General features: G+C 50.3%; 1 protein-coding gene across 2 annotated transcripts in view; it reads right to left on the bottom strand.

Moving 5' to 3' along the window:
• Positions 1-343: 343 nt before the first annotated feature.
• Positions 344-19,347, bottom strand: part of TNR (tenascin R) — a 28,971-nt gene continuing 9,967 nt past the window's right edge. Inside the window, exons 6-21 of one of the 2 annotated variants that reach the window (XM_010580648.1) lie at positions 18,276-18,545; positions 16,293-16,478; positions 13,373-13,462; positions 12,997-13,260; positions 12,080-12,346; positions 11,846-11,965; positions 11,187-11,330; positions 10,430-10,549; positions 9,727-9,870; positions 9,006-9,136; positions 7,884-8,016; positions 4,760-4,911; positions 3,703-3,799; positions 2,728-2,889; positions 954-1,117; positions 344-501 (exon numbers count right to left, since the gene is read on the bottom strand). In XM_010580648.1, coding sequence (XP_010578950.1) covers positions 382-501; positions 954-1,117; positions 2,728-2,889; positions 3,703-3,799; positions 4,760-4,911; positions 7,884-8,016; positions 9,006-9,136; positions 9,727-9,870; positions 10,430-10,549; positions 11,187-11,330; positions 11,846-11,965; positions 12,080-12,346; positions 12,997-13,260; positions 13,373-13,462; positions 16,293-16,478; positions 18,276-18,545 — 2,564 coding nt within the window. In that variant the 3' untranslated portion in view covers positions 344-381. The remainder of the gene's footprint in view (positions 502-953; positions 1,118-2,727; positions 2,890-3,702; positions 3,800-4,759; positions 4,912-7,883; positions 8,017-9,005; positions 9,137-9,726; positions 9,871-10,429; positions 10,550-11,186; positions 11,331-11,845; positions 11,966-12,079; positions 12,347-12,996; positions 13,261-13,372; positions 13,463-16,292; positions 16,479-18,275; positions 18,546-19,347) is intronic. The other variant, XM_010580650.1, reaches the window with a different exon arrangement.

The raw sequence follows: 19,347 nt of genomic DNA, 5'->3' as shown, positions 1-19,347 counted from the left end.
CCACACCAAGGTCCCTGTGGGGAAGGGTTCTGCCACAAGCCCCATGGCAAACATTTCTAACAGGGTTTGCTGGGGATTTCTACATATTTTAAAAAAATATCAAAAAATCTGTCTGTCTCCCTCTCTTTCTTCTCATGTTAAGGGCCAGAGTATTGGGGTAGGGAGATTGGAAATTTGGTATTTCTCTGGGACAGATGCAAAGCAATGAGGTCTTTCCTTTCCCACGGCCTTTGCTTGTGCTGTGGTTCCCTCTAGCACTTGTGAGGGGCGGGTTGCTATCTCAGACGAGTAGTAATTTTGTTTTTCCCTTTTCATATTATAAAATACAAACAAATGACAGAAAAGGTCAGGTGGTGGGAGGCAGGAGGGGGTTCAGCTGGCTCAGAGCTGTAGGGACCGTCGTTTCCTTCCAGAGATGTTACGGTGGTTGTAAGGTCGCATCTTCATTTCCACGAAGGGGATGGAGAACTCGTGGCCTTTCCAGTGGTACCAGTTAATCCCCTGGCAGGAGGGAGAGAAAGGCACAGGGTAAAGAAAGACCCTAACAAGAAACTAGAGTGGGAGAGGAAGGAAACAACATTGATCACTGTAGAGAAGCCAGGAGGAAGAACTTGCTACAGCAGGAGCAAGAAACTCTTCTGCTGCTATGGTTTGATTGTTTTTTCCCACCACTCGAAGGCCCCAAACAAATTTCATCTATGCATATTTTTTTAATGTAACTTAACAAGGTGCTATGGTAAATGCCTGCGGCAGCCAGGGTGAAGCACGAAGCATCAGCCTAAATGGCTTGAAGGTGGTTCCCTTTGCTCCAGCTGGTGTGGGGTCACCCCACCAGTGCCCCTGACCCCTGTGCACTGATCACACAGCCCCAGCCATAGCCTAGGCTTGCTGTTGTCCTTGGTCGCATCCCTAGAAGAAATGCTGAAGGCTTTTCAGCCCAGCTCTGCCCTTACCTGACTGTGGCGGGACTCTCCGTACTTGCCATTGAGGTTGGTGCGGTGGCAGTTCTTATACCACCAGGCCCCTTTGTAGGACATGGCGCAATTGGTCACAGCGACATCGTTGTCCCTGTCCTTGGTGGAGAAGGGGCGGCCCTGGTGGTAGGTGAGGGAGTCCCCTGTGAAAAGGGTGCTGTTAGAGGTGGTGGAACCCAAGTCATCTGATCCTTTCACAAGGAAATTGGGATATTCTGGTATATGTGGTAGCCTGCCAATCAACAGCTCAAGCAGCTGAAGGTCTGGGAATAATGTTAACTGGAATTGCTCACAATTGGTTCATCTGAGGTCCTCTGCTGTCGGTTTAGGATCAGTACAGACCATAGTAAAACTTAGAGGCTGCTTGGGTTTGGCAGATAAAATGCTATATGGGTTTGGATCTGAATTTCAGTGTTTCAGAAATGAATTAAATGCTAGATTTGGGCATCCCTGATTTCCTGAAGCCTGTCTCTGCTACATAACTTCAGGATGCTTTCTGCCTCTTTCCCTCCTGTTAGCCAAAGGGAACTTTTTCTCCCAAAGGAGACCAAGCATTCATCTCTTGAATCAAGATGCTTGGCCTTCTTTTCTGCCTTTGGATAAGGGGAAGAAGCTTTTGGAAGGTGTGTGATGTTTTATTCCACCAAAACCACCAAACTCATTTCCCCTCCTAAGGAACAAGGGAACTGCTTTTGGGTGAAAGAAGAGCCGAAGTGAAATATGGTTATTATTACAATTGAGTGATGTACTTACTGGAGACATTCATAATATACTCCTTGGTGGTCCCTAAGAAAATACAAAGTGGACCCATGTGTCTGTGTGCAGTCCAGCCACCAAAAGGCTCACTAGGACACCTCTTGGCAATGAACCATTTGGTGAGTCTTGGCTCTCTTTGCTCAAGGTGGAGCAGAAGCTCCTTGGTTGGACGGCTAGAAGAAGAGCTTGCGTGAGGAACGGGAGAGAGTTGTGTCTGCAGCACTGTTACTGGCATTTTTGGCAATAGGTTGCGTGCCTCGTGCCCTGGGACTTAAGGTCAGAGCAAGTGCTGTGTTGCACGCAACCAAGATCACTGTCTCTTCTCGTCCAGTGGCAACTACCAGATACTGTGTAAGAAAATTCCTGCATATTAGATATGGTGTGGGGTTCCTTACTAAGTACATGGCGGTAGAGTTTTGTATAGATCACGGAGGCTTGCAGTCATTGGGCATGTCTATCCCAGCTAGAGGGACTTCAGCTGTACCCCTCTACCACTTCTCAGGGAAGAGACCCCCCTCCCTCCATCACCCACTGTTTTCTAGTGGGCAAAGCCTAGCCCTGCTGCATCAACCGAGCAAGCAGGTGTGACAGTGTCCTTGCAAAACTGGACCATGTTTAGCCTCTGCATGAGGAAATGATGCAGAGGATTTCAGATTTTTTCCATTGCTGTGGGAGGGCAATAAATACACCCTCCAGCATGGCATCAATAGTGAGCTGCGGTGATTGCCAAGTGAGATGACACCTCTGACAATTGACCTGGTTATTTGAACAGCAATGCCTCTGATATTTAATATCTAATCCCCAATGGAAAATTCCCTGTGTCCTTAGTGGGATTTGTCAGCCTGGTTTACATGATGGACTGCAGGAAGGCAGAAAGGGCTATGGGTTAGTGTCTTTCTGCTCCAGACAAGTAAGCTTTGATATTGGGATTTCCTTTACAGTTTCAGACCCGCCAGTCCCAGCATTTCCCTGCTACTTGCTAGCAATGAGGTTGTACCTGAAGTGCCGTTGTAGTCCCCAACTCGCAGCTTGTACAGGCTCCGGGAGTCGCCGATGGAGAACTTGTCGTAGTAGGCATACGCCGCTTCCTGGCCATCCCTCATGTCTATTCGCAACTCGTAGCGCCCTTGGGACGTGATCTTGTGGATGTTGTCCAAGCCTGGTGAGACAAGCAGTGAGACACCTGGTGAGACCTGGTGCCTGGATCTGCTCTGTGAGCAAACAAAAAAAGCTCTATGCAAATAAAACGGCTGTGGGAAACGAGAGCGAATAGAGGAATCAAAGAGCAACAGCACTTCTGGTTAAGTCTTTGTATCTCCTGGCACTGGTAGGGTCTGAACTCTCTGTTCCCACTCAAGCTTCACCTCCCCGTGGCTATGAGAGGTGGGCTCAAGGCCCAGGTTCAGCTTTCTCCATGCTGCTGAAGCTGGGGGCGTTCAGCTGTGGAGCTCTGGTGCTTCTCACGTTGCTGTTAAGCTCCCGTACAAGCCAAAGCGTGTTTATGCTGCAGGGCTGGCTTTGGCTTACATTCAGGTTTTGGGGGAGCACACTCCATTTTAGAGCTGTGCTGGGTCTCTCACTCACCCCTTTCCTACTTTCTTTGGACAACTGTCATGTTGGCCAAGGCCAGGCGAGGCCCATGAGCTGTAGATGCCACCAATGCAACCTGTAGTCACCCAAAGGAGGATGATGGGTTTTGGTCCATGAAGACCCCCACAGTACTCCCTTCTCTCCTAGGAGGAGCAAATTAGGGAGCTGCTGGCCTTCACAATGTGCTTTTATGTGGTGTGCCCATGAGTGACTTTCTAACGTGCCAGACAGGGAACAAACAATGGAAGGAAAACCGTCCAAGGGAGAGCGTAGAGGAGTGGGGTGAAAGGCGAGGAACCAACAGCTGGCATGGGTGAGCAGCACAGTGTTCGGGGAGCTTGGGTTTGACGTGTCGATGAAAGACAACTGGTTAAGGTCTTACCCAGCCAAAACTCATCCTCCAAGTTTCCGAAGCCAACCCGGTAATCTGCCCATTTCCGGAAGAAATCAGTCAGCCCGTTCTGCCGCCTCTGGAAGACCTGCGGTGGGGGAAGACCGGGGAAAAATCAGTGTGAAGGAGAAGAGGGATGGCCTTGCTGGGCTTTGGGGCACACAAAATAAAGACAATACTTTGTCTTTCCCTTGCGCCTTTCAGGGGGGAAAATTGCAATGCTCATCCAGTTAGTGTTAATTGCAGCCATGCAATTAATTCCTGTGCAGATGGAGAAACTGAAGAGGTGTTAGATGATGTCCAAGGCAGATCAATGTTATAATAGGAAGGAATTAGCCTTCAGCCTTTCTGCTCTACACGATGTGTGGTGCCTCTGGTTTTCTAGCATGTGATTCTGCTTTTGGCTGGCTCTTTCTGGGATATCCAAGGGGATGATCTGAGGCAGAGTGAGATGGAGGGAAATTTCCTGGGTAAAATAAAATCTGTGCTAGAAATCAGCATTTGAGGAAGCCCATTTTTTTTTTTCAACTATATATCTAGCAGAGTTTTGTGTAATGCGTGTAAGTAAGTGTTTGACATGAATAAAATCAAAGCACCAGAGCATTATTTACTTAAGCTGTCAGTCCATCTACGTCAAGACAAGCAGTGTTTGTGCAATTCAAAAGCCAAACAGGCATTTTCCTCTAAAATGCTCCTGTGCAGACTCAATCGGGGTGATGCCTGACACCCTCCTACTGCAGGCAGTGTGAATCATTCCCCATGAAAGCTATCGGCCATTAATTTCATTTTTAGAACAATAAATCAGCTTCACTCTCAGATTTTGCTCTCCAGAAGCACAGCAAACATGTCAAATAAATCAAAGGGCATTCCTCCAAGTGTAACTGTTATTACTGGAGCGTGGGCCATTCCCTATGGCGTGGGAAATGAAGCGTGCGATATTAAGCCTTCTGTTGTTCCCGCGCAGCGTGGTTCTTGGCTTTGCTGGTAGGATGAGGCTGGGTTACTTTGCCATGGGGACAATGCGTAGGACAACCACATGGCTACTCACAATCCAGCCGCCTCCATCGGTGGTCATGTCACAGTAGACCTGAACCCGCTGGCTGAGGTCCCCATTGATGGAGATGGTGTAGACGCCGCTCAGCGTGTCTCCATTCATCAGGTGCTGGGCGCAGTCCTGAGGGTTAGCAAAGACACGTCCACCTGCAAAATTAAAAAAAAAAAAATCAAAATTTAAGCAGAATGACACACTTTCCACATGCCTCAGGCCCCACTGGTTATGATCCAGGAAAGGTCTAACTTGCCTTCTGCTTCCCAAGTTATTCTGTGAGGCGGTGGGACTTTACATCTGCCAACAACGTCAGAGGATTTAATGGAAAAAAATGTGTGCATATATTAATGAATGTCCTATACATCCTATATTGGAAAGGCGCATGGTAACATAGCTATGAATGATGAGGGATGTCACTTCTTGGACCATCTTTCTGCACCATGTCTGAAACCCTGGGGTTTAAGCTGTCACCAGCATATTTAGACAGCTGTGAAAATACCAAAACCTGTTCTCCTCTCAGGATTGCCAGCTCCAAACAAGTTTTATGACTTTACTGATTCCAGGGGGATTCTCCTGATCCATGCCCTTGGAAATGATGGTGGACTTACACCAGGCTGATTGTCACTTGCAAACTGAGCAGGAATTAGGTCGTGCGAGATGCTAGAGATGGGCAGCATGGGCTGTGTGGCTGTGCCCCAGGTGTCCTCTAATGAAGAAACATCTCATTTTGGGGGCCAGAGTTTAAGACAGTCTTAACTAAAAGGCCCCAGCAGTATAGGGATGTCGACTCTGGGTTCAGTTTCTTCTCATTTAATGCAAAAAGAGGAAATACATCTTTTTCTTTGCTGTTGGTGCATGTGGATGATGGAGTAAATGAGTGCAGAGCTGGCAACATGGATGTGGCTTTCGAGGGTGCCTCAGTTACGCATTGAGAAGGTATGAAGGATGTACTGTGTGCATCCGTCACAACTGTGTGATACCCCACAGGACCAGGGTACAGACCCTTGTCTGTTATTTCCCACTTGGGTGTATTACCCCCACCCTTGCGACCTGAAGATTCAGAGGTCGTCGCTTTGTCCAAACGTTGAAGATCCCCTATTTTTTTCCTGTCTCCGTGGCCTGTAGTGGAAGGTCTGGTGAGACAGTGTTTGCATTTTATAGTATCCAACAATGAAAACTGCTTCAAAGACAACCACTTCAGGCTCCCCTGAGCTCTGCGGAGGTTACTTGTTTCTTAATTTATATTCATATCTTTAAGAGCCAAGGAGACCTTGAAAGACATTTCAAACCACCATAAATTATAAATACTGTATCTGTTTCTTCCTTTTTTCCCATCTGTATACAATTCCCCAAGAACCTTATGCAAACATGAAACAAAGAGGCCGAGCTATTACTATGTCAGAGGGAATGGAAGAACCCTGGGATGTGTACTGTGAGCAGAAAAAAGCAAAACAATTTAAATTAAGTCTGGTTTTTTTTCTTTTCTTTTTTTTTTTGTCTCCTTAAAGGCAAGTCCTTGTTCTCTGCAAAGTGCCCTGATGCACTGCCAGAGTAAATTGAATCCCAGACCCTGATTCTTCGCTGAGGGGTGCTGCCCATGGATCGCATTGCCTCGGTGATTGTTCTTGGGTGCTTCTGTCTCATCGATATATGGGGTAAGTAGGGAGAAACTGGTGTCTTGCTGATGCCTATCTTCATCTTAAAAGCAAATTAAACCTGTGTTTGGATGTTGCATCAGCTGGCAATGGTGTCTCTAATGCTACTGAGGTCTGACATTTGAGTTTAATGGAAACGGTGCTCTCCTTGCCTGATGTGAGTGGGTTTCTGCTGCTTTATCCCAGCTGAGAAGCCAGCCTCATGCAGTTTCATCCCTGACTCCCTAATACAGCCTCAGAGATTACACACATTTTTCCATCACCTGCCTGAATTGCACTGGCTTTATGTGCCCATGTAAGAGGCGAGAATAACAGGAAAGCCTGATCCATAGATGCATTAGAGAAGAGTCTTTTCTTTTTTTGTTGATGTAAATAGTTTCTATTATCTCTTAAAAGCAGGTGAAGGGACCTTTGCATGTAACTGGGATGGGGAAATGTATCCACAGCAGATTCAAGAAGAACTCTCCTAACTGAAATGGCAGAGCAGATGGGAGGAATTTCAGTGGACATCATCTTCAGGCTTCGTAGTGCTTTTGAAGCCCAGGAGAAATGTAATTAGATTCAGCCCTGAACAAAATGCACTCTGTCTGTTAAATGCCCATGCCTAGCAAGGCTTTTCAAAGAGGGTGAGGGACAATATGCTTTGCGCAGTTTCTAATGTGAACAGTTGCAAAGGGTGGAGACAATGGTGACAGTTTCATGCAAGCTTCATTCTTGTAAGCATAAGCACTCTGTCTGTGAGGGTTGCAGTGGCTGTGGATGCCCACCCTTTCATTTGGAAAGGAAACCATTCCCGTTGCCTTAGTGGGTTGTGACTTCTCTAGAATTAGAGAGGGGAGGAATAATGCAATTTGATAAAATCAGTGGGACCACAGTCCTGCGGGCATGATGGCTTTGCTGTCTGACTCCACTGATGGTGGTGGAGATGCACTTGCTTGGTATTTCCAGGGATGCCCCATCCCTGGAAACATTCAATGTCAGGTTGGATGGGGTTCTGAGCAACCTGCTCTAGTTGAAGATGTCCCTGCTCATTGCAGGGGTATTGGACTAGATGACCTTTAAAGGTCCTTTCCAACCCAAACTATTCTATGATATTTGTAAGAGATCAGACCACGCCTACACCATGGAGGAAGCAGCTGGGTCTCTCCCCACTCGCTCCAAGAGCATACCTGTTGATACGTGTTGTTGACTTTTGTGTTTTTTTCCCTCTGTTTATGAATTTGAGGAGGGGCAAGGGCAAGGCAGTGGGCCTGGTAGATAGTTCCTGGTCTGAAGCTCAAATTCCCTTGCCCTGGGCTGGGTCTTGTGTTTGTATTACAGATCCTTCAGCCATTAACTCTTCGTAGCAAAGCAGCACCGTAGGTCATGGCAATGAATGTACCTCTCTGTGGATCATGGTGAAATGCTGCCTGAGGAGGGAAAGCCCATAGAAGCAGTCCATGTCTACCAGATGTGGTGCAAGTCCTCACCTGTAGTGAAGGTAGTGGAGACGAAGCCGCTCCGCATGGCGTTTTGGGCAGCTTGTAGGCGCACAGTGTACTCTGTGGTCTCAGAAAGTCCCTCCAGGCGGATCCATGTGTCATCAGCATCCACAATCAGCTCCTGTACATGGGTCCCAGAAGGAGGTAGACACCAAGAACAACAGATGAGAAAAGTGATGGGGAGCCTAAAGAGCAAGTGAGGAGGGAAGGGAAGCGACAAACTACCGCAGCCCTTGGTGCCTGGCCAAGGAGTGTTGCATGGCCGCTTACACCCCTGGACTAAGTCAGCGTGAGATCAATGAATATGTTCAACCTTTTGGGATGGTTTGGGTGGGAGAAAGCTAGCTGGTTTGGACACAGGAGATTTAAGTGTTTGCAGTCTGTGTGCTCAGTTTACCGACTCTGTTGGGATCTGTGTGTCCTCAATACGGGGCATGACTGATTGCCCAAGCATCACAAGGAGTAGAGCTGGCCAAACCTTGTTATCAGCCAGTTTTGACTCTGTCAATTCCTGTCATGTTAATTTTTCTGGTCATCAGCCAATGCCATATAGCATTATATCGAACCCCTTCTGCAAAGCTATTATCCTCTGGCTGCTGTGAGCCAGTCACACTGGCAAAAGAAAGGAGACTATTTGCAGTGATGTATTTCTGATAGCTCTTCCAGACAGGGAGATATGGACACATTCATTAAATAATCAAATATATTGTATTGTGGGATTAATTAGCTGTCTCTACCTATCTTGCTTTTTGCAAGAAGGGCAAATGGCGTTTTTAGCATCTCTCTTTGCAGGAAAATGTTCTCCTGCCTCAGCTTGCTTGTGTTTCACAAGTTGTGAATTTCCCCTGTTCCTCCAAACTTTCCAGGTACGTCCTCTTTGCCCAGACCTGCAGGTGTGCATAAAGATTTTGCCCTAGGAAATCTCTTCCTGCTTTTCCTAATTGTTTATCTAAAGTATTGCTTATGCAGAAAGTAGTGACTGCCCTTCTGGTCTCTTCCTGACCTAGTGACCATTGTTCTTTTGCTTTGTTGGGTTTCTCTTGCTCATTTCTCCACAGTCATGTTATTCCCTGCCTTAATGAGCGTCTTTCTTTGTGAGGACTCACGCACCTTCCGGCTGCCATCAGTGGATCTGTAGGTCATGACGTAGTTCTCGATCGCTCCCACAGGAGGCACCCAGGAAAGCAGGGCGCTCCGTCGAGTGACTTCACTGGCAGTCAGATTTGTTGGAGGATCCAAAACTGCAAGGGTGGATAGAGACACAGGGAAGTGCAAGTTCTCATGCACAACTGTCCCAGCCCCACTTCCCAACTCAGTGCACTGGATTCAACCTTGCAACCCTGAGCTACCATCCAAAGTCCATCCTCACCCTCAGTTTCCAGACCTCATCACCTGTCTCCAGCCTTGAACAGAGCTCTGCAAACCCTCTAAAAGTCCTCCTCTACCTGCATGCTCTCTGAAGGGTAACGGCCCTGAAATTCATGTGCTATGGGGCCTGTCAAGCTTCTTGTAAGTAAATTGGGTTGTAGTGCTCTTCTGGACTATGGCCTTGGGCAAGAAAAAGACCTGGTCAAGGGTCTTCTCAGGAAACCACATCCAGGGGAAATCAAAGAAAGGGGTAGATGGTTGTTGAAAGAGTGAAAATGATGGTTGATGCTTGTTGTGATTAAAATTCTGTTCTTGTGTTGTGCCCAACACTGGTATTTGGGTGTCATTTTGGCACATGCCTACTTCTACACCCACATGTAGCCAGCCTTGCTGGCTGCTTTTCCTGGGGTGGATGTATGGCTAAGGATGCATTACAGGCAGTGGGGGAGGTGATTGTACGTACGAGTTGTGAAGTTGGTGCTGATGGTCTGGCTGGTGAGAGGCCCACTGGTGGCATACATAGAGACTGTGTAGGTGGTACTGGGCAGGAGGTTGGTCAGCTGGTACTCCTGGTTGACTCCATCCACGAGAATTGTTTCTGCTGCAACTGTAAGCCAAAAGAGATGAGTTAGGGTAGATGTTCAAGGTGGTTCTCCAAAATCTCTCTATGAGTATCACCTCGTGAACAAAAGCACTTACGTTGCTGAAACACCATGAGCTACTGTGCAGCAGCTGAGCTGTAGTGGTGGTGTTCAGTCTGAAGGATGGTCTTATTTTTCCCACAGTCCCTATATTTGCCTGATACTTTCTTTCCCTTCAGTAGTGGATTTCATTGAGTTTGCCACACATCAAGTTTCTGTGGGATGGGTGCTTGCTTGCCTGTGGGCTGCTGCTGGTGGGCCAGTTAGCTAAGTGGGAGGATCCCAGTCCCCCCTGGGGGACAGCCATGCTCCGAGGCTTGGTGGGGTCAGTGGAAAGCATGTGCCATGGGACCTGCATGGGAGGAGCTGGCATCTGGGGATGGGGTACAGCCCTGCCATGTGCCAGCTGCTGCCCTCCCAAAACAAGGGCTCCTTCCCTACTCCCTCCATGGAGGGCACCTGCCAAGCCCTGGGCTTTGGGACAGGGGAGAGGTGGAGGTGAGCTGAAATGGAGCCCCAGCGTACCTGCGTGGCGGGTGAGGATGAGGACGTAGCTCTCCACCTCCGACAGTGGTGGGTTCCACTGCAGCAGTGCCTCGGTGGGGGTGACATTGGTGGCCGTGACCCCCAAGGGGGCATCCATGGCTGCATGGGGGACAGATTCAGAGCGTCAGAGGCATTAAGAGACTGGGCAATGAACTTGAAGGGCTTCTTGTGGTCCTGCCTTGCTGCCCAGGCATGTGTGCCTGCAGAGGTGTAATTGCTGCCCTAGCTGGAGAGCAGAGATGTCATAGCTTGTGCTACTCTGCTACCTGGGCTGCTCTTCCACTGTTTTCCTGAGGCACAGCCTGGGATGTTAGGGGGTTCTTTAGGTTTTGAGGAGTCTGAGGATAGCGGAGGGTTTTATTCTTGCAGCAGATGCTGTTTGTGTCAGGGCTTCCCCAGGGATTATTTCTGGAAGTCTGCACTCCCTTTAGGAAAGGTTGTCATGGTTGCCCATCATCGTATCTCTGGCTTCCCCATGCCTGGTACACAGATTTATCACTCCGCCCTCATGCCTACCCATGCATATTTGGGAAAAGCTTTGCTTAGACATACTTCAAAAATCCACATTGGGCCCTTGTGAGCCTTGCTTATCATCTAGAGCTTGCATCAGGCTGGTGTGAGGTCCAGCTTTCTGCCAGCTGCCTGATTGCTAGTGGAAGCAGGGGCTGCCAGCCCTGCCCAGGGCTGGACCAGGCACTGTTTGATTGCTACGTGCCCACCAGAAGCTCTTTCCCACCTGTGTGCACGGTGATGGAGGCCACCTCGCTCTCCTCCCGGCCCCGCACGCTCTTCACCCTGATCTCGTACTTGGTGGCAGGCTGCAGGTGGCGGAGGGTGTACTCGGTGGCATCGCTGGTGATGGCGGTGCTGTCTGTCCTTCCTGCGGGGATGGAGCCAAGAGCTTTGGCATCACGGCTGGCCACATCCCTGGGGTACAGGAGGTGCTCGGGAGGGGAGGGCAATGCCACAAGCCCTCTTCAGGGCTGATACTGGGGGTAACTGGATTTTGTGCCTGCAGGTGCACACCTGTGTGCCCATCACTCTGCTGGCTTGACATTTTTTGCATCAAAGGCAAAACTGGAGCCAAGGGAGATGAGCGAGGGGAAGCAGGATTGAGCTCTGAATTAACCATCCCTGGGGAGGGCACACTGCAGGGGTCACTGTCTGTGCCAAGCTGGCCCTTGACTGCAGTTGTCCCTTCCCATCCTTGTCCCAGACACCCCATCCTCTGTCCCCACAGCCTCTTGGTCCATCCCAGCTATCGGTGGCTTTGTCCAGGGCACTGGCATGCTGCCTGGGGTGAGGATGACCTGGTGGCTTGCTCATGCCAGTGGATGGAGGGAGGGTTGGCAGCTGTGAGCTCAGGGCATGAGCAAGAGTGGTCTGACTGGTTACCTTCGGCGGCACGGTAGGACATTCTATAGTGGTCGAAGGCAGCAATGGGAGCGCTCCAGTAGATCATCATGGACTCCTGGGTGACATTGCCCACCCTGAGGTCCTTCGGTGCATCAATCCCTAGTGAGATGGAGCAGAAAGCACGAAGCTGTGGGAGGCAGGTCCACTCCCCATCCCCCTGCCTGCCCTCCCGGAGGGGTCCCATGCCTGGTGGGAGAGGGGGTCCCATGGTACCTGTCGTGATGGAGCCCACGACAGGCTCGGAGCTGATGGCACCATGCATGGCCACCAGTGACACCAGGTACTCGGTGGATGGCTGCAAGCCTGTCAGGCTGGCATGCCTGCGGGTGCCATCGAGTGTGACCTGCTGTGCCTCCTCCTCGTCCCGGGGGCTGTAGGTGAGGATGAGACGGTCTGCTGGTGGGGATGGGTCACTCCACGTGACATTCACACTGGAGGATGTCAGTTGGGAGAAGTGGAGCTGCGTGATGGGCCGGACCCCTGAAAGATGGAGAGGGGAGATGCAACCCCAACTGTCTGGAGACCCCAGCCTCCACATTGTTCCCAGCACTTGTACGGGAAATACCCAAGAGAGGTGGCAAACCTGGAGCTCTGGGCTCTCCACTGATCTGAAACTGTGCTGGGATCAAGAGGCAGAAGCAGGAGGTGAAAAACGGTGCTTTTCTCAGGTCTGCCAGCAAACACTCTCCATCTCAGACCCATGTGGTGGGACTGTCCCACTACAGATGGTATGTGTTGTCTGGGCTTCTTGACTGCTGGCTTTTCATCCAGAGGTCCTTGTGAGGTCCCTCAAGGCTTCATTTCTCCTTCTTATGGACACACAGGCCACCCTGACCACAGAGGACAGCATGAGCTGTCCGTTTCCCCAACCCTGCCTTGTCCTTATGGGAGCCTCCAGCCAAGCAAGTGTGCTCAGTGGTGCTGGTGAAGGGGACAGTGCCTCCACACCAGTAGGGCCATCCTCCTTCTGAGGTCAATGGACCTGCTCCCATGTGGCTGCATTGCCCCCAGCTCTCATCCCCATCATGACCTCAAGAGTTTTGGTGCTGGGGACACAGTGGGCTGGCAGAAGTGCCAACATTGGGTGGTGGTCTGTGCCCTTGGCCCCATCCAAACTTGTCTTTCTCTACCTGTGAAGGCATCCACAGTGGCCTCCAGGCTCTGCTGGCGTCCCCTCTCGGCAATGATGGAGATGGTGTACTCTGTCCCGGGCTCCAGCTCCGAGAGGGTGAGCTGTGACTTGTCCCAGGGCACCGTCACTTCGGAGGCCATCCCAGAGGCAGGAGTAAAGGTGACACGGTAGTGGTCAATGGGACCCATGGCTTTGGTCCAGGCCAGTGAGATAGATGTCTCTGTGGACGCTGTCACCAGGAGGTCCCGGGGGCTGTCAAGCTCTGTGGGAGAGGGTTGGTGCAGACCTTTGTCCCCATCCATGGACTTTTACATGGAGACATCTGAGCAGTAGGAGCCAGCTGTGCTTGGAGCACGCAATGGGGCCAGACTTACCAGTTCTGGCATTCATGGTCGCTGGCACGCTCTGCTGGCTGTCCATCACGGCCGAAATCCCGATGCCGTACTCTGTTCCCGGCACCAGATCTGCCACGGTGTGCAAAAGACACGAAGGGGCGTGAAAGCCTGGCTGGGTGGATGGCCTCAGGGTGCGACCCCCCCGCCTCCCACGGCCAGGGACAGGGGGGACCCTCCTGAACATCCCTGGGGTAAGCAGCCCTCCCACAGGTCAGCAGTTCCTCCGTGCACTGCAGAAGAGCTGAGCCTTTTTAAAAAGCCCTGTGGATGCCTTTGGACAGGGAATTTTGATTATTCTAGCTCAGAAATAAGCAATTTTTTAAAGTTGTTGCTGAGGTCTGCTGTAATTGGTGGCATCGAGATAGAAATTGTGTGTTTGAGAGCTGAGGTGGGAATGATAAAGTAGCTATATTTGTTTCCAAAGTGATTCAACTTCAAATATTGTCACAGGGCTGCTGTCTCAAAGAGAAATAAATTATGCAGAGTAAATGAAATGCACATTAATTAGGAAAGGTGCAGTCTTTCTGGGAGCAGAATCAAGCGCCGCTCCTTGGGGTGGACATATCCTATGGTACCTCTCAAGGGACATGGGAATGGAGCTCATCCAGCTCCTTTCACACGCACCTCTTGCTGATCACTGTTTTATCTCCGTGAGACATCTCCTGCCTCTGCCTGTCACTTCTGCTTCGCTGCTGGCAGCTTTATTCCCCTCATCCCTGCACTTCATGATCTTTCCCATGGGATTAGAGAAAGCCATAAACCCTCCAGCCTGGCCTCACCCTGCCTTGCCCAGGGACAGCATCCCCTGAAGCCACCAAAACCTTCTCTGAGAGGCCAGGAGGGAGGGAAACCCCCATCCCCTGCTCCTCTCCTCTTGCTATGGCACAGTCTCGGTGCTGGGGGGGAGATGGACCTCCTTCATCCTTGCCCAATAAGTGTCAGAAGTATCCTGGAAAGGAGGAGAAGAGCCTGGGAGAAAGGTGGAGGAGAAGGAAGAAACGAGCAGGAGCATATAAAACGATGCCTTTTCTCTCCCAGCTCTTTTGGGTAGAGCAAAATTATGGATATTTCTGTGCAAACGCTGATTTTGAAGAGAGACATATGGAGCATGGCAAGGCTTGCTGTATTTTTAAGCTTAAATCTTTGATAAACTCTGCTCAGCGTCATTCCTCACTGCTTTTCCTGCAGGCAAATAAAGGCAGCTGAAGGAATCACTGGTTGCTTTCACACCATGGATTCCGCCACATCCCAGGTGGCTGGAAATCCACCCCAACGGGCTTTGTACCATGTGCAACAAGACTTTGGAGGACAGGACTACCACGTGTGTAACGGAGCTATGGGAGAGGCTCATGTGCCATTCATACTATGGCTATCCTGGCTTTTTTTGCCAGCAGAATGTTTTTTGGGGTTATTTTCTGCTATGATTAGATCTTTTTTAAGAAATTGTTTGTTTATTACATAGTACCCTGGGAACTAGAAGCAATGCACTTAGGTGATGATGGAGGCACTATATAAAAATTGCTCACCACTGTCGACTTAAGCCTCTGCATCTCTGGAGCTTGCTCTGGCAGGGTTTCTTGTAGCCCTGCCTGAGTCTGGGAGAGACTTGGCAGCTTTTTATATTTTTATTGAGAAAAACAAGAGCTTTCAGGCTGCCATGTCCTCCAAGGCAAGCTCGGGCTCTGCCATGGGTGTCATCACAGTTTGGGTCACTGGGGTAGTGTTAGACCTTTGCCCCAAGGAGGGAGATTTGGCCCATTTTTAATGCTCCTTCTCACCTTGAAAGGCAGTAAAAGTCCTAGAGGAAAGCTAGCAGGTGACCAGCACTGGGTCCCCGATCTCATCCTGCTTCTCCATGCATGTCCTCATCACGAACGCAGCACAAACTACCCCTAACATTTTTCTTTTTTCCTGCGTACCACATTTTTCAAGCTAACTGCTCTAATTGCTTTCCTGCCCTCCAGCCTTTCTCGTGACTTGGTGCCGCTGTGCCTGTAACTTCGCATTCGACTTTCCCACTGAACTTACTCCTATAGTTTCATGCGGCAGAGATGCCTGAGCCCTCTTTGGGGAGGTCTCAGGTGGGCAAAGAGAGTCAACATGGAACAACCTGGTGTCCTGCCATACTGAAGAGCTTCATGCTGAATGAGTGATCTTTTTGGTAAGTGTGTAAGTCTTTTCTTTGCTCAAAAAAATGCCACCAGACCTGCAAATCTGGCAGGCAAGGAGTTGTAGTTGAAAAAAAGGAAACCAGATCTCACATGGTGTTTTGCTGTGTTGCTGCAAAAGGTGTTTGGGACTTTCCTGGCAGTGGGAGGTGGGTGGTGTTTCCAGCCCCCGGTGGCACCCCCCTGTGCTGGCCTGAATAATGTACTGCTTGAAGGACTTGCTCAAAAATAGCATCCTTGGATTTGTGTCTGCTTTGTGCCTGATTTTGAAAAAGGCAATGAACTCGGGCAGCCTGGCTCCCCATCACTGCTTACGGGGCATCGGTGCCTGCAGCTCTTTCCCAGCAAGGAAAAAAAAGAAGGGTGAAATAGTATTTTCCTCTAGATCAGCCTAAAAAGGCTTCCTCTCCCCATTTCTCACTTTGCTCCTTGCCAGCTCTATTTGGCACCTGGACAGACCCTTGCTGGAGGTGCATCACTTGGAGGTACATTGCTTGGAGGTGCATCGCTCAGCTTGTGGATAAGCAGCGCCCAAATCCAGACCCACAGAGGGGAAAACGAGCTTCATTCCAAGGAAAACCTTCTCTCTGGTAACTAGTAAACTCCAAAACAGCCTTAAATATGTGCCAGCATAAGGGCAACTGAGCATTGGTGCTGATTTGGGCTCTCCATTACCCTACCTGCTTGAGAGGAGGAGGAGGGGGAGGAAGGGTGTGTGGGTGCACGCATACCTGTGAGGGTGGCCCGGGTGGTGGGACCGGTGTCGCGTGGCACCAGGACTTCGTGGTAGTGCTCCCCGGCCAGGGTGCTGTAGACCACCCTGTAGCTGTGCGCCTCGGCCTCGCTGTTGTCCCAGGCGAGCTCAAGGCTGGCGGGCGTCCGCGAGCCCACCCGCAGGTTCTTGGGGGCATCGATCTCTGTGCAACACAAGGGAGAGAGGCACCGTCTCACCGCCGGGGACCAGGAATGCACCCCATAGCCTTGGCATGGCTAAACAGCAGTGGAGGGGTACCCGGGTGTGATGTCCATGGAGTCCCATGTGCCGTCCCTCCTCCCCGGGGCACGTCCCTGCAGAAAGGGCTGGGGCATCAGCTCTCACCTCCTGCTCAGCACAGACCGGGAGATGCCACCCACGAGACCGACGCAAGTGCTGGGGCATTCACAGCATCCCTCAGTAAGTTGCTTCGGGAGCTAATTGCATGTTATTTAAAAAGAAAAGCGTTTTCCCCTTGTATTAGAGTAAGGGAAACTGAGGCAGCGTACATAAGAGAAAAGGGGCACTGTAGGAGTCACGCATTGGCCTGAACTGCTCTTAGAAGAACCTCGAGCATCTTTACAGGCTCATTCACACTCAGATATTTCCCAAAGGGTTTGTTTATTAGTGCTGCTGAGGCTGTGTGCTGAATCTGCTCTGGTTTGCACAATAAACCTCTCTGGTGAGTGACGGGCTGGTGCTGGGCAGGGGCTGGGCACCAGCAGACAGGGGGTAATTACTGCTCCTTGATGGATCTGAGTTTAGAGGGGGGATTTTGTATGTTGCCTTTTAGAAATAAAGCAAGGAAGGCCAACGCAGCAAATCAGTCGGGGTGAACATCTCATCCGAAATATTTATCTATAGAGATATATACACACACAATTCACACACCGCAGTTATTATAGTAGGAGCCTAGTATCCACCAATAATGTACATGACAAGTAATTTATATACCATAAACCAGCACTGAAATATGAGCTCTACCTCCTCCTTTATGGCACGGTAAATTAAACCTGTTAGCTATCTGCAGGCTTAACATTAATTAAAGTTTTACCGACCAGTTAGGGTATTCAGAGAAGATATAAAATAAGATAGCCACGTTTCTGACTGGGCTGCTTTCAGCCACTTGTCTGCTGATTCCTCAGGCAAGGCATCTGCCTTGGGTCTTCGTGCTGAATGGGAGCGAGCATCGCCTTGAATTCAGACCTGTGCTTGCTGTTCTGGTGCTTTTGAGAATTGCACATTGATCTATGGGTGCTATTAAGGGTGTAAACTGCTAGGTTTTAAAGTTTTAGCCATGGGCTCAAGCTGAGCTGTGGGTCTGAATGGGCACTGAAGCTGGTGGGGACATGTGTCCCAGGCAGCAGGTTCAGTCTTGATGCTGCAGCAGGATGTGGCCAAGGTGGGGTTTGCTCAGGGGTTGTCATCTAAATGTGGGGTTTTGAGTCATCTGCCTGGTTGCTGGCATCTGGGATCACCTGGGCTGCCCTGGGGACCGTGTGAGCATTCCTGTGGGGCACAAGGCATGAAGAAGACCTGTTATACTGGAGGTTTAGGGACTAAACAGAAACATAGGCACTAGTGGAGGGGGGCTCATAGGGTGGTTTTAGGGTGTGTGTATTAGGGTGAGCTGAATCATTTGCTCTGCCTTGCTCTGCACCGGCACTGTGACGGGATGCGAGGCACCTGCATTCAGGTGTCTCCATTCAGACCTGCATCTTAACCATCATGTTTTCGTTGCACTGCTTCCTCCCAGTACAAGCCCAGCTCACTTCTGCCAGGGAGAAACCAGGTACCACTAAATTCCAGATGCAAAACCCCCTCGATTTGGCTCTGGATATGCAAAACACCATGCTCATTGCAGGACAGCCCTTCTGCAGATTGCAGCAAGCCATCTGCCCATGCTTGCTCGAGGCTTAAAAATTTCATGCCAGTTCTCCTAGCAAAGCCAGCTAGCTACCTGTGGTGAACTGGGCGAGGGCTGGCCGGCTCTCGTTGGCACCCCGGAGGGCGCTGACAGCGAGGTGGTAGCGGGCGCCGGGGCGCAGGGCCTGCAGGGAGTACTGGCTGAGGGGGGGCTGCAGGCGGAAGGTGGTCCTCCCGCCCTCCCCGTCCACCAGCCCGTACTTCAGCAGGATGGCGTCCACCTTGGCACGCGGCGGTGTCCACTCCACGAAGGCTACTGTGTCGGAGACGTCCCGCACCAGGATCTGTGTTGGGCCATCGATGACTGTGGAGGAGGGGGGAAACAGGCACCTGTTATTTTGGGACAGTTGGATGGGGAAAGGTGGCAGCTTTGGGGACATCAAGCTTCAGGGATGCTTCAACCCGACCTTCAGAGTAGCCTGAATTAGCAGCTGGGGACAAGGCAGAGAGGTGGCATGGGCAAGAGATGTGACCCCCTGCCCCAAGGTACTCAGGGCATTTGGTCCTGGTGGGTTCCCAGTCCCTTGTCCCAGTCTCCTGGCTCTTTCCTGAACCACCTCCACTTCACCAATGTCTCTCCCGAGCTGTGGACACCAGAGCAGGACCCAGCAGCTCTCCCATCAATGCCTATTACAATGCGTCTCATGCCCTTCTCTCGAGCTGGTTATCGGCAACAATTCCTCCCCAGCTTTTTCAGGTGGCATCTCCCAGGATAAAACCTCCTATGTCTAACTGCAGTCCACTTTCTTTGCTCCTAGATAACTGCTCGTACTTCACGATGCATTGAAAAACATATAGTATTCCTTTGTGCCCAGCTCTTTGAGCCATTCAAACTGCTTTTATCGATGATCTGCTTCCACTCAATTTACTCTTTTCTAAGCCTTCCCATTACTGGCAAAATTTATCAGCAACAATATTGTGTCTTTTGAAAGGCGTTGACAATGTGTTAAATAATGTGGGGCCAAGGACTGATCCAAGCACTGAGAACTGAGGAATGTCTCTAAAAATGTTCCTGCTTCAGTGCCAGCTCCTGGTTTGTCATTAAGATGAGGGATCAGCTCGTAAAGCTGTTGATGTCTTATCAGTGGGGAGAGAGGAGAAAATGC

The sequence above is a fragment of the Haliaeetus leucocephalus genome, unplaced genomic scaffold (assembly GCF_000737465.1).
Source record: "Haliaeetus leucocephalus isolate CR32 unplaced genomic scaffold, Haliaeetus_leucocephalus-4.0 Scaffold730, whole genome shotgun sequence".
In the NCBI taxonomy this organism is placed as follows: Eukaryota; Metazoa; Chordata; class Aves; order Accipitriformes; family Accipitridae; genus Haliaeetus; species Haliaeetus leucocephalus.
The sequence above is the reverse complement of the archived record's forward strand: the minus strand, read 5'-3'. Positions and strand labels throughout refer to the sequence as shown.